The sequence below is a fragment of the Silurus meridionalis genome, chromosome 4 (genome assembly GCF_014805685.1).
Source record: "Silurus meridionalis isolate SWU-2019-XX chromosome 4, ASM1480568v1, whole genome shotgun sequence".
Taxonomy (NCBI): Eukaryota; Metazoa; Chordata; class Actinopteri; order Siluriformes; family Siluridae; genus Silurus; species Silurus meridionalis.
The window spans coordinates 29,548,942-29,563,131 of record NC_060887.1 but is presented as its reverse complement, the minus strand read 5'-3'; the positions used below and the strand labels follow the sequence as shown (position 1 = coordinate 29,563,131).

Below are 14,190 nucleotides of genomic sequence, written 5' to 3'. Positions count from 1 at the left end.
CAAAGTCGGAGGCAATTTTCTTTTTTTGGAGATTTTATTTTCAATTAAATTAGGTTAAAGGGTTATTAACATATTTACAGCACATGTTATTACTTGGTAAATAATCTTAAGCAATCAGTCATTACAGTCTTATTACTACTGTCAAGTCACTTTTAGCAATTATTATAACAATCATTAATTGTCATTATTACTACCGGTAAATAATTAAGTGCATATAAAAAAATAAATTAACAAAAAAAATGATTTGACAGAGAGGTGATTCTAAGACAAGGCTGCATTATTTAGTTCTTCTGTTACTTTGGCCCATCTTCTAAGCTTGTGCTCAGAGCATGACCAAAACAGAAACTCCAGTGCTCGTCCTTTCCTTCACTGCACACTGAGTGCCAGATTCAGTCCTGTTTCATCCAACCCTAAAGTGTCTATGAGAGCACTACAGGAGCATATCTGTGTAAGATAAATTCTCCTCTTCTGTCAGCATGCCACAGTCCAGCATACACAAATCAGAATAACCAGTACCTTAACCAGTATAAAACTACCCGTTCATAACAGAAGAACCTGCTAAATTTTTTATTGTGCTGATGGGCCAGCAGGAGCAACTTTCTATTACCTCCCTACCTTTTATGTTCTATTTCTGTTCAGAAAGAGTATATTTAGCGTATTTACAAAAAAATGACGGTTGTATTTTGAGCCCTTGCCTGTGTGAAGTGGGGCTGATATTATTAGAGTCTTTGTCACTCAGTGCTAAAAGGGCCATACACACTTGTGTTAGGTCCGTGTTGGCGACTGTCTGGTGTGTTACTTTTTTCAGGTTACCACCTGCTGCATGGTATATGACATTGGCACTCACTGCAGTGGCTGTAGTTGAGCCCTGAGTCACTACTGAGCACACCTGGCTCTCTACACTGTCGAATTTCTCACCCCTCGCGCTTCGGCAGGAGCCCTGGTAGACTCGGCATGCTAAAGCTCCGTTTACGCGTTAGGAATGATTACAGGATGGGGGGTTAAGAAGGTTTGTCCCATGCTCCCCCTCTCCTCCTCTGCCACACAGACATGGTGAGAGTTGGGGGAATGGCTAAGGTGAACTGGTGCGTGTGTGTCTACAACGACGGCTAGGTCTCTGGATTTGGTGTGGCAAGCAAAGGAACGTTGTCCCTCCTCTTCCGGCCTAGTGGCGGGCGCCTGTATTGCTCTCCGTCAGCCAGTGTCTGTGGCAGGGGCTTCCGTTTGCTCTCTGGAAGCAGCAGAATGGACAGGACAGCCAGCAGGGCAAGAGAAGAATAGACAACATGGTGCAGGAAATAGCCGTAGTGGTTGCGCAGGTCCATTAAAGGAGAGCTAAGTCGACCCACGCAGCCAAGAGCCAGGATAGCACCCAACCCGCTTCCCCTGGAAAAACCAAAGATAATGTGCAAGGTTTAAAATATAGTTTATTGCTTGAGAAATACCAGTCCCCAAGCAGCAAACTGAATTGGCTTTTCAATCAGTATTAACATGAGATAGGAAATGTCTCCTAAGTGAAAACAACTATATAAATCTAAGTGATCCTTAATTTTAACAATGTATTTTTTTAATAAAAAAATATGATCTATTGGGCATAATGTATTGTGTGCAATTTGTACATACTTGATATTCTGATCATAAATTAAGCCCTAAACTCAACCCTATTGAACACCTTTGGGATGAATGTATTATAATTAATATTTATATTTATTTAATGTGTATTATTTTTATTAGTCTGTATATTAGTTTGTATATATCTTGTATAATCTGTATTGTCTGTATAGTCTTGTATAATCTGTAGTCTGTGTAGTCTTGTATAATCTGTATTGTCTGTATAGTCTTGTATATTCTGTAGTCTGTGTAGTCTTGTATAATCTGTAGTCTGTGTAGTCTTGTATAATCTGTATTGTCTGTATAGTCTTGTATATTCTGTAGTCTGTGTAGTCTTGTATAATCTGAAGTCTGTATAGTCTTGAATAATCTGTAGTCTGTGTAGTCTTGTATAATCTGTAGTCTGTGTAGTCTTGTATAATCTGTAGTCTGTATAGTCTTGTATAATCTGTATAGTCTGTATAGTTTTGTATAATCTGTATTGTCTTGTATAATCTGTATAGTCTTGTATAATCTGTATAGTCTTGTATAATCTGTAGTCTGTGTAGTCTTGTATAATCTGTATAGTCCTGTATATTCTGTAGTCTGTGGAGTCTTGTATAATCTGTATAGTCTGTATAGTTTTGTATAATCTGTATTGTTTTGTATAATCTGTATAGTCTTGTATAATCTGTATAGTCTTGTATAATCTGTATAGTCTTGTATAATCTGTATAGTCTTGTATAATCTGTAGTCTGTGTAGTCTTGTATAATCTGTATAGTCTTGTATATTCTGTAGTCTGTGTAGTCTTGTATAATCTGTAGTCTGTATAGTCTTGTATAATCTGTATAGTCTTGTATATTCTGTAGTCTCTGTAGTCTTGTATATTCTGTAGTCTGTGTAGTCTTGTATATTCTGTAGTCTGTGTAGTCTTGTATAATCTGTAGTCTGTGTAGTCTTGTATAATCTGTAGTCTGTATAGTCTTGTATAATCTGTAGTCTGTATAGTCTTGTATAATCTGTATAGTCTTGTATATTCTGTAGTCTGTGTAGTCTTGTATATTCTGTAGTCTGTGTAGTCTTGTATAATCTGTAGTCTGTGTAGCCTTGTATAATCTGTAGTCTGTATAGTCTTGTATAATCTGTAGTGTGTAGTCTTGTATAATCTGTATAGTCTTGTATAATCTGTAGTCTGTGTAGTCTTGTATAATCTGTAGTCTGTATAGTCTTGTATATTCTGTAGTCTGTGTAGTCTTGTATAATCTGTAGTCTGTGTAGTCTTGTATAATCTGTATTGTCTGTATAGTCTTGTATAATCTGTAGTCTGTATAGTCTTGTATAATCTGTATTGTTTTGTATAATCTGTATAGTCTTGTATAATCTGTATTGTCTGTATAGTCTTGTATAATCTGTAGTCTGTATAGTCTTGTATAATCTGTATTGTTTTGTATAATCTGTATAGTCTTGTATAATCTGTACAGTCTTGTATAATCTGTATAGTCTGTATTCTCTTTATAGTCTTGACTTGTCTATAAAATAAATGCATAGTGTTGTTATCTATGTCTATACTTTTAAAAGTCACCAACAGCTGGAACCAAATTCTTTGTGTGTCAACAATAAAACTAATTCTGATTCTGATGACTGTAAACACTGACTGCACCTCAGGCCTCCTCACACTACATCAGATATTACATATTACATGTTTATATAAGTGTACAAAGGCCCTAACCATCAGTTGGAGACGTATATATAAATGTAAACTATTACCTAATGATAGTGGGCATGATTTCAGCAGTAAAGAGGACACACAGAGATGCAGCAGCTTGCGATGAGAACAGGCCCATCACGGAGAACACCGTAATGGCTGATTCGCTCAGATCTACAGAGAGAAACATGCAGGATACAATTTCACAAGCAGAAAAACCTTTGGAAAATCTGACCTTTCAACTGTGTTAATAATAAATTCTTTATATCTATATATGAAGTACACAAAGCATGTTCTTGAGTAAAAGTAGAGATACAGTAGGTAAAATATCATTTCAGTAAAAGTGCTCCCTTTAAACTTTCACTTGAGTACGAATACAAAAGTGTTTGCCTTCAAATGTATTTAAATATCGAAGTACGATGATTTATTATGGTTCTAGCTTGAATGATGCTCTGGGTGAACCACGTCACGACCCAACGTTTCCCCCATTGATAAGTTTCAGCTTTGAAAATCTCCTCTCTGCTTCAGCTACGGTCACTGGATGAGTAAGACATGTTCTCAGAGCAGTCCACAAATGTTGGTACATTTAATTCTTGCTTCAATGTATAAATATGAACCTAAAAGCATTTATTGCACAATTAAATACGTCATTTTTCACAATTTATCAAACTCTCAGAACCAAGAACCATAAAACTCCTTGGCTAATTGTAACCATAAGATGCATACAACATCTATATCCTTATAATATATTAATATTTTATATATTAATCAATAAGTGCTTGCTTAACTACAATCCAACTAGACTATTTAGGCTGTAATTGTTTTGTTGCTACACACACTATGATAAACTACATACTACAAATTAGAGTATTATGGAGGCTAAAATAAATATTGTTGCTCTATGAGTAAAAGCACAGCAGGCAACAGCATAACCTAAGTGATATACAGTTTTTAGCCAGTTTCATTAAATGCATTATCATATACTATACTTATAATGAAACAAGTGTTAGAGTTGCACACACACCTTGATCTTTTGCACATTTCCCCCCTTTACTTTTTTTTTTTCTGATTCGGAAGTGTTTTGACATTTTTTTGTCATCCATAAATTTTATTTGGATTCAGCTCTCCATACTGACGTGACGTCACCCAAACCCCGCCTCTCCTTTCTGTGTGTATGAGTGAGGGAACTTCTTAGGGTGGTGGGTGCAGAGTCCTGACCAGGTTCATTCTCCACGACATGATAGAATAATGGATGCAACTGTGCAAATGAGCAACAATTATTTTCATTATTTATTTATTAATTTTTTTTAATTATTTGTATTTTTTGAGTGGATGCCCCTTGCTGCCCACAGGGAAGATGCCCATCTGCTATGAGCTTGACCAGTTAAGTTTTTATCCACTCATAACGAACGACTGATTTTGCATAATGTAGTTGTGTAAAAAATAAGATATTTGACTTTGAAATGTAGTGAAGTTAAAGTAAAAGTCTCGCTGAATGGAAATACTTCAGTAAAGTAGAGATTACAGTAAGGAATTACACTTACTTCATTACTATCCACCACTGTATAAATACACACCAATCAGCCATTATATTAAAACCACCTGCATAATATTATGTAGGTTCTCCTTTGCTGATAAATCAGTTTTAGCCTTTTGAGGCTTGGACTCCATAAGATCTATGAAGGTATGCTGTGATATCTGGCATCAAGACGTTAGCAGAAGACCCTTCAAATCATGTGGTGAGTTTTGACCAGTATATCCTAAAGATTAAAATTTGGAGAATGTAAAGTCATCATCTTGAACTCTTTGTTAAACAATTTTTGCAGCATGGCGGGGTGTATTGTTTAGGGAGGTGGCTACAGTAGGATCCATGGTAATGCCAGGACAGAATGTTTTCCAATAAAACACTGCCCAGAGCATCACACTGTCCCTGTTGAATTGCCTTCTTTCCATAGTGGCTCCTGGTGCCATCTTTTGGTAGGTAGTAACCACTGCAAGATTGGAACATCACTTAGGGCCTCTGACCCAGTAGTTTAACTATTATAATTTTAACCTTGATGCTCAGATCGCTCAGATCCTTAAGCTTGCCTATTTTTCCGGCTTCCAGCATGCCAACTCTGAAAACTGAATGTTTACTTGTTGCAATTATAATGATATAATCAATGTTATTAATTTACAGTTTTAATGTTGGCTTTTTGGTAAGAGACTGTATATTTATGTGTATATATATATATATATATATATATATATATATATATATATATATATATATATATTACTGTTAATATATTTGTATAATTTAATAATTTCTATATTATAATAATAATTTCTATGCAATATTTCTGTACTGCCACATGAGGGCAACATTGTGCCGGTAATGTGCACAAAGCAATTGCCATTGCATCGTCCTGATATCTACACTTACAATTGCTGTCCTTCAAATTGAATCAACAAGATCACTCACACTCCATCAAGCCCAGTAGAATGAGAGAGGCAAGCCCCGTCATCGTCATGGCCAGCAAGAGGATTCCACGGCGACCACACCGGTCCACTGTTGCCCAGAGCAACAGCCAAGCTCCACCCCCTGCACAGACAGACAGCAGGTAGGTCCAATAGAAACTGGAAGTCGTGCCTCGGACATCGCCCCTGAAGGAGCTGTAACAGTGACTAATGCCATGAGAGATGAACCTGCGAGGAAGAAAAGAAAAAAGAGAAATGATAGTACAGTCTGTATAATGCTTTGTAATTACTATGCCCTAATTCTCTAATTAATGTTAGGAATCTTATTCTCTGGAGTCCAAGACGTCTTTAGGCATATTCTGGGGACATCACACTATGCAGACCACCACATTTATACACATGACACTCATTCACATCTAGGGCAATTTAGAAGAGCCAGTCCAACTATAGCCACATCTTTGGGAGGAGAGAGAAAACTGGTGAAACCAGAGGAAACCCACAGGGGGAGAAACTTCACACATCCATAGCCGGAGCTCAGGATCTGGGATCTTAGAGCTATGAGTTGGTAATATTATCTACATAAACGGCAAAAGTATAAATGTAAACACTAGTGGTGTAACGTATACGTATTCGTACCGAAATCTTTCAGTACAGGGCTTTCAGTCTGTTACACGTGTACATAGTTACAATTTGAGTTCCCTCAGGAACGTATCAAGTGGCGGACCGCAAGTTAGTTTAGTCTCCACCTCGCACTTTGAGCGCATTTTTTATTATTATATTTCAACTTGAAAACATACACAACAACGCCAGGGGTATAAATAGAAACTCGGCTACTCACTCCATACAGGAAATAAGATTTGTTTTGCGCATGGATAAAAACGCTACAGAATCCATGGTGCTAGCGTTAGCTGCTAACCAGGAAGTGGCTAACGGCTAACTCTAGCGATATGGATTCTTTAGCGTTTTATGTCCAGCTTCAAGAATTTCTCTTAAAAGGAAGAAATCCTGGCAATTCCACATATCAAAGGAGTGAATGAATGAAGGATGGAAGAAATGAAAACATTTGTTAAAGTGTGCTGAAAGTAGAACTTAATAAAATGTTTAATTTATTTTAATTGTATTTGAACAATTTAATTTGTGCCAATTTAATTGATTACTCAATCAAATCAATATAATATAAAGTGTATTGCATAACTTTTATTTATTCTGTTTATAAATATTATTCATAATTATATTATTTTATATATGATTTACCCAGCAGGCATTTTATTTAAAATTGTTTAAAAAATGTAAACTGTGCAAATGTTAATCACAAATTTTAATGATGATGACAAGCAATTTTATGTTTTGCATTTCTTCCCCCTAACTGTACCGAAATTTTAACGAACCATGACTTTTAAAAACCGAGGTTCTTACCGAACCGTGAAATTTGTGTTGCGTTACACCCCAGTAAACAATAATGATATAACTATAGAAAAGAATTTATTTTGACTTACGAGGTAAACCCCAGCACACACATGTTTTTCCATATGTTTCGGCTCTGGAGTAGTTCTGGAAAGGACAAGTGGGGACGACCATTCTGTGGGGACTCCGACTCCAGCTCTACAAGGACATCATAACCGCTCACGTTTACAGTCGTTTACAAAGGGTTAAGAATGCTATATTTTTAATGCGAAACAAAACTTTAAGACTCAGACAGCCAGAGAGAAACAGAGTTTTAAATGTATTAAAGCATTTCTGAAAACAAGTCTGCCTCTATTTAGCTGGGTGACTTCAGTGGTGTCACTGTAAACTACTCAGGTGGTGAGCGGCGTTTATTAACATACCTGTGAAGCTGTCATCTTCTCTTTGTCGCTCGCTGTGTTCACGGAACGAGTTCATGTCACTTGCCCACTCTGAGAGCAATAACCAACGTGGAGACTCTGGAAAGACACCTGGAATACTAAGGACAGGCAAACACATATCTGTTTGTTGGCAAGTTGTTTGAAGCAAAATAAGTGGAACAAAATGGTTTGAGGGATGATTGCTAGCAGTGAGTTCTGGTAGCCAGAGAAACCCATTTCATTCGCATCGTTACAGACAGGTGAAAATAGAGGCTGGCTAATGTCTTCATGTTTCTGAGGGAATTTCAAATCAATACAGTTTAAAGACTCTCCAGTTGTCAGTTTAGTCAGCTTGTGTTCATCTCTTTATCTGCATAAGCAGGTTTGATGCTTGTCAACTTGCTTAGAACCCTGTATAACCATCAATTCCTATCCTAAACACTTTAACATAGAAATATTTCCCAGCAGTCCCTCACCCAAAACATAGGAAGAGAGAAAGAGGTGCTGCGCCGGTTCCAATCAACCCCCTCCACGTCGGGCATCCAACAGCTACTCCCAACAATAAGAGCTCCCCAGCAACTGTTGTCAGTCCTGCAATCATGGTCACCAGGAGACGCAGTGAAGGGTCACATAGTTCCAAACCTTTCATTAGGCAGAGAGACAAGACAAAAAGCACATTTATAGTCCTGTTGTCATATACAAAGCAATAAAGAATATAACAAATAAATGTAGTGCTGTTAAGTATAATAATATGATAATAATACTTAGTTAATTGTTAAGGTTAAGAAGTAATGCAGGAAAACATTGACAGGAAAAGTCTTCAGGTTGACATTTTTTTTTTACCTAAAGGAAGACTAAAAAAGAGAGCCTGATGGGATAGCGACTATTTATACAGTAGCTGATGTAATAATGCAAGTGAGAACAGCAACTCAATTGTTGCATGGTTGTTGCTAAAATTTTAAATGCTGCTATGAGCAGAAAAAAAAAAAAAAGAATAAAAATACAGGATAAAATGTGTATCCTTTCTATTATAAAAAAAATACTGTAATCATTGACAGGTATAAAACACTTCAGAAATGCAGTTATTTGAAAATAGTCTCACATTATATTCCTCCGTCACATCATAAAGTGCTTATTTTTTAAGTCATAAAAATGCATTCCAGTCGACATATTTCTGAAAGCATATCCTCCCATGAATTGCTGTGTCAACCATCAACGGAAGAACTAATGGACGGTGCATTTTCGCCACACATACTCGTTTGATGTATATCTCTTTCAAGAGGCTCTCTACTTACGTGCAATATACAGAGTGAGATAAACGCCGGCAGTGGCAGCAGCCAAGCAGAAGCGCATGGCGATGAACATGGGGGGTGATGGAGACACACACACCATTATACCAAAAACCACAGACAACGTGAGAGAGATCAACAGGGTCTTCAGTCGGCCCAGTCTGAGGAAGGGACAATCCATTACAAAGACATTCGACGCCAGGACAATTAGCCGAAATGATTAGTATCTGTAATTTAACATTGTTGTTAGCCAATATTGTTCATTATCATTCCTCACACTACACAAGACTCGATATTAATGCCCAGCATGCTAAACACAAGGCATTTGATCTGTGGTCTTGCACAGTTTCTTACCGATCAGCAGCATATCCAAGGCCCAGGCTGCCTATGAGGATTCCCAGGATGAAGCACACTTCCTCCACTGGGACCAGCCAATACTGAGAGCACACCAGATTCCACTGCCAAGACAGGAGTCATGCAGACAGGAAGTGAGACAGTTTCATGACAAAAAGGGCACGATAATGTAGTGCTGCTACTTGAACTGGATATTATAAAAAGCAAAATAAATTCTAAACTCTACATTATAGGCAAAATACCATTTCCTTTCCCCTTTACAGTTTCATTTCAATTATTTTATTCAAATAATTTATTTCTTTCAATGTGCAGTTTTATTATCTTCAAAAGCAAATATATTTCCAATCTAAAACTAAACTAATTATATTTCCAGAGATCAATGTGAATTGATTACATTTTATAGAAATACCACAAATCAACTGAGAATAATTCATATTCTGGCATATCATTGCTTAATCAACCAGATACTACATACTTCTCTCTGTAATCATTGGTGTGTTAAGGGTGATGAGGAAAAATTTAAGGTATGTGGAAAAGTCTGGGTGGAAACTCATCAAACAAGCTCTAAAGCAGTTTACAACGTATTTAGTAATTATGATGAGAATGCAAGTCATGCGGTGTTATTTTTTTGTCCACGCCCTGGAAATGGCAGTGACACTAAACCTAGTTCAGAATGCTTAAAGAGCATCTGCGCAAATATGTTCCAGCAATGATGAAAATGCTGATGTTCCACTTTAAGGTATTACTGCAAGTCTTTTAAGGTTGTTCAACTTCCATAATATCCACAGCGGTTGCTAGGTGATGTATGGAGCGAACTATTTTCAAGTTTCCATGAGCTGTGCCTGCTTATCCTCTGTGTTTAAGTCTCTAAGCAGGCAGTGGGGAAAACATGCTAGAAATACATTGACTTTTCCCGTGATACACAGAATACACACACGCGCAGGTTCAAAAACACGCATTCAAAAGGTTGTGTACTCGGTCATACTGACGCAAATCCAGTCTTATGTTCAAACTTGGTCTTACTGTTTGTTTTAGTAAGCTCATGTATTCAAACTAACACGAAGTGCCAAGTACCAACTATTGACCTTGGCAAGTGGGGCATTCACTCAAGTGCAAATTAATCTTTGCAAGTTGCATTCATTTCGTGACAGAATGGCACTGCATATCAGCTATAAACATGAGGAAGATGTTATGGTTTAACATGCGTGTTTGGACTGATGGAGAAATGAAACTTAGTGCATATAAAGAATAAAGCATGAAAAAACACCAAGCTTTCGTCAAATCAATTACTGCCAGTATTTGACAATAATGTGTTGGTTACAGACCCAAAAAAATGGTTTTCTAAGCAAAAAAAATTATATGAATTTATCTTAGACAGTGGGATGCATCAACGTATTTATATGTATAGACATGCTGTACATATGGATTAAAATAAATCCTGTTCAATATTATATAATATAAAATAATATATATTAGGTAGAATGTTTAGCTGTACTACTTGAAATGTATGTCTATATAGAAATCTCACTCTCAAGAATTCTGCATTATTAATAAAGATTAAATAAAAACAGTCAACATTTTGTTTTCTTACTTTGTGTTCAAATATAAATGTAAATGCTAATTTACTGCTTATGAATATTTATTTGTCATATAAAATTAGCTATAGAATTACTAAATAAAAATTATTCATTATACATTTACCTTCACCTTTGTCATCTTTAACCCATAAATAAATGGTTTCTCATGGTGGTGTAATGACACCTTCATGGTAGTCAGTTTACCTCAGTGACAATGTTATTCCTCAGGCCTTCTGTGACATTAAAGTCCCACCCAGCTTCACAGTTCACTACACCAGAGCGAGTGCCATTAACAAACAAGTACTGGGTGCACTGGGAAAGCCCCCCACTTTCTCCTTCCCTAGTACCCTTCTCCCAGGGCAGTGAGGCGTTTAGCACTTCTTCTGTGGGGTTAGACACAGACAGGTGACAGTGATGGGGTGATGACAGGGTCACCAGTGAGTCAGAAGACAGCAGAAATGCCAAGAAGAGGTTGGGCAAGATGGAAAGTGCGATGAATAGTCTCTGTTTCCTCCGTCCCAGGGCCATCACCATTACTTCACCTGTAGGGGGCAGAGAAGGAGGCACCGGGGCCGTGGAGGGCGCAGGAGAGGACGGGGCCGGGGACGAGGGCAGGGAGGGAGGGGGAGGAGGACATGGACAAGGGGAGGTCAGAGGAGAGGGTGGGGACGTCATAGCTCAAGGTGAGGGTTCAGTGAAAAGCCGTGGTATGGAGTCCAGCAGTTCGCACCTGGCTTCAGATTCACCCTTTAATACTGGAGAAGGAACAGGAAAGATGAAAAAGAAAGAAAGACAGTGTTTTAGAATGTGTGTTTTTTATCTTATCCTTCTCTTTTCCTCTGTCTGAAGAAGAAGGTAAACATTTCTAAAATGTCATAAATGAAATCAATGTTATTACATTTCTGTTTCATAATGTTGTATCAGTATCTGATTCATATTTCCAAATTATCTTCGGCCAAAAACTCAACAAACACTTCCTGAAACACTGCCCTCTCGACACGCCTACTGTTCTATTATTACTCCTGCCTTCAGGAATGACTGAAACCATGCTACATATTAAATGGGGGTGGGGAGACAGACATCAGATACAGTGTCCTACACACCTGGATTCATCTTCAGATGTCCTTAAAATGATATACTCACGATGACACTGAGCCTGATTTTTAAATAAGTAACCCTTTAAGACCTAATGTGTTCCAGGAAGCGAGTTAAAAAATGTAAACCATTAAGTTCTTGGATGTGTTCTGTGTTCTAATGCTCACTCCTTTCATGCACTAGTGATAAAAATGCTGCATAGAGTCCTAATCAGACAAGTGCATTCCGATCATTTTTACCACCTTAGACATGTTCTCTATTCATGATTGGTCATGTGTTGTCTCATTTTCTGTAACACTGGGGCTCTGATGATAATGCTGGCTTTAATTTAAATGATTGCTTTATATTGGTGTGCATTCTAATACACTGATAAGGCATAACTTTATGACCACCTGCCTAATATTGTGTTGGTCCCCCCTTTTGCTGCTAAAACAGTTCTGACCTGTTCGGCATTAACAGCATTAACTTCTTCAGTAGTTTGAGCTACAGGAGCTCGTCTTTTGATAGATACTGACCACAGCAAATCAGAACATCGCACACAAGCTGCAGTTTTGGAGATGCTCTGACCCAGTCATCTATCAATCACAGTTTGGGCTAAACTCACTCTAATCCCTAGGCTTGCCCATTTTTCCTGCATTTGAAGACAAAATGTTCATTTACTAATGTATCCCTCTCACTAACAGGTGCCACGATGGAAAGATAATCAGTGTTATTCACTTCACCAGTCATAATGTTATAATGTCATAATGTTATGTCTGATCATCAATTCTACTGTAACGACTGTTTCTCAGGTGACATGTATTGCAGACACTTTCTTCTGTATGTTCTTTTGTCAAAAGCGTGCTTAATTTTTATATATATAATTTCCTGGAGGACTAAAACAGTGTTCACCTCCACTATGTGGGGAGACTTTTGGAACATCACCATAATTACCGGAAAAACGTGGCCACGTTTGAACTCAAACAAAAGAAGGTTTTTTATGATCTTGTGCATTTGTAAATGCATGTGTTTATTTGTCTTTTCTGCTCAAATTCTGCTGTTTGTACTGTCCTCTACGGACGTCTACAAAATATGAAAAAACGCTAGAACAAAAGTAGGTTTCATTGTCTTAATCATGCCGATTCTCTCAGCTGTCTCATTCCTCGACACTTCAGCTATAAGTGCTCGCTGTGTTCAGTGGGGCCTGATAGCTCCTGTCATTACGCTTGGGTTCATCCTTAAGGATATAAAGATAGTATAGTACATATAAAGACTTCTTGAGTGATTCTTCAGAATTGCAAGATGGAGAAGTTGGAGCATTATAGTGCTTAGTACAGCCTAGTGGCTGGATGTGCATATTCCAGCATTACATAAGAGGCATATTATAGATGGGGAAAAGTGCAGCATGCAAATATACAAATGAAGAGCAACAATGTAGCAGGCTGCTGTAATGTATCTATAAACAGAGCTGTGTGTGTGTGTGTGTGTGTGTGTGTGTGTGTGTGTGTGTGTGTGTGTGTTTACATTACATATACAGTATATAATATATACAGTGTACTATATATATATATATATATATATATATATATATATATATATATATATATATATATATATATATATATATGTGTGTGTGTGTGTGTGTGTGTGTGCCAGCAGGTCTCAGCTGTTTCTACAGTCATATATATATATATATATATATATATATATATATATATATATATATATATATGACTGTAGAAACAGCTGAGACCTGCTGGCACACACACACACACACACACACACACAGACACACACTGTAAGTGTAATATACAGGGGACTTACCGTGTCCTATGATGATGATGATGATTATGAGACTCTGAGATGAAGTCCCCCAGATGTCACTTAGTCAGTGAGAAATCAGAAAGCGTAGGTGACCTTTTTCCTTTCTTGTTTTTTAAACAACAGTCCGTCTTATAAGCGCATGTCCTACTCCCAGCTTCCGTCCACTGTCCAGGTCTTCATGCTTGCACACTGTGTCCACTGAGCACAGGAAATTCAATGGCGTGGCTCGGGAATGGCACAAGTAGTCCTCTGTCCGAACAAAGGCTGTTGCTGGGCTGTGTTCCTGCTCGAGGTGCTGCGGTGTGTCCGCCGACGTAAAACACAAACACGCTCTTTAGAATAAAGGCACATTGCGTTTTGAACGCACTCATACACACACACACCGTACCGACCGGTTTCTCTGGGACAAGAAAGAAGAGTGCAAAGGGGGAAAAAAACTGCAACGGAACAACGTCCGGAAAAAAAAATCGGCCAGACTCGTAAATCATCGGCT

General features: G+C 37.7%; 1 protein-coding gene across 1 annotated transcript; it reads right to left on the bottom strand.

Annotated features, from left to right (window-relative positions):
- slc22a17 (solute carrier family 22 member 17) lies at positions 1 to 14,190 on the bottom strand. The gene is made up of 10 exons (XM_046848194.1): positions 13,698 to 14,190; positions 11,004 to 11,554; positions 9,223 to 9,326; positions 8,875 to 9,029; positions 8,056 to 8,221; positions 7,583 to 7,698; positions 7,253 to 7,358; positions 5,761 to 5,984; positions 3,359 to 3,470; positions 1 to 1,386 (listed from the first exon to the last, which is right to left on the bottom strand). The coding sequence occupies exons 2-10, from the start codon at positions 11,472 to 11,474 to the stop codon at positions 1,110 to 1,112; spliced, it is 1,731 nt and encodes a 576-aa protein (XP_046704150.1). The 5' UTR covers positions 11,475 to 11,554; positions 13,698 to 14,190; the 3' UTR covers positions 1 to 1,109.

Excerpts from the sequence above, each read along its gene's own strand:
- slc22a17 (XM_046848194.1), bottom strand. The coding sequence starts at position 11,474 with ATGACGTCCCCACCCTCTCCTCTGACCTCCCCTTGTCCATGTCCTCCT. Across the intron at positions 9,030-9,222 it reads CTTGGATATGCTGCTGATCG|ACTGGGCCGACTGAAGACCC; the intron begins GTAAGAAACTGT and ends TCCCTTCCTCAG. Across the intron at positions 7,359-7,582 it reads AGAAGATGACAGCTTCACAG|AGCTGGAGTCGGAGTCCCCA; the intron begins GTATGTTAATAA and ends ATGTCCTTGTAG.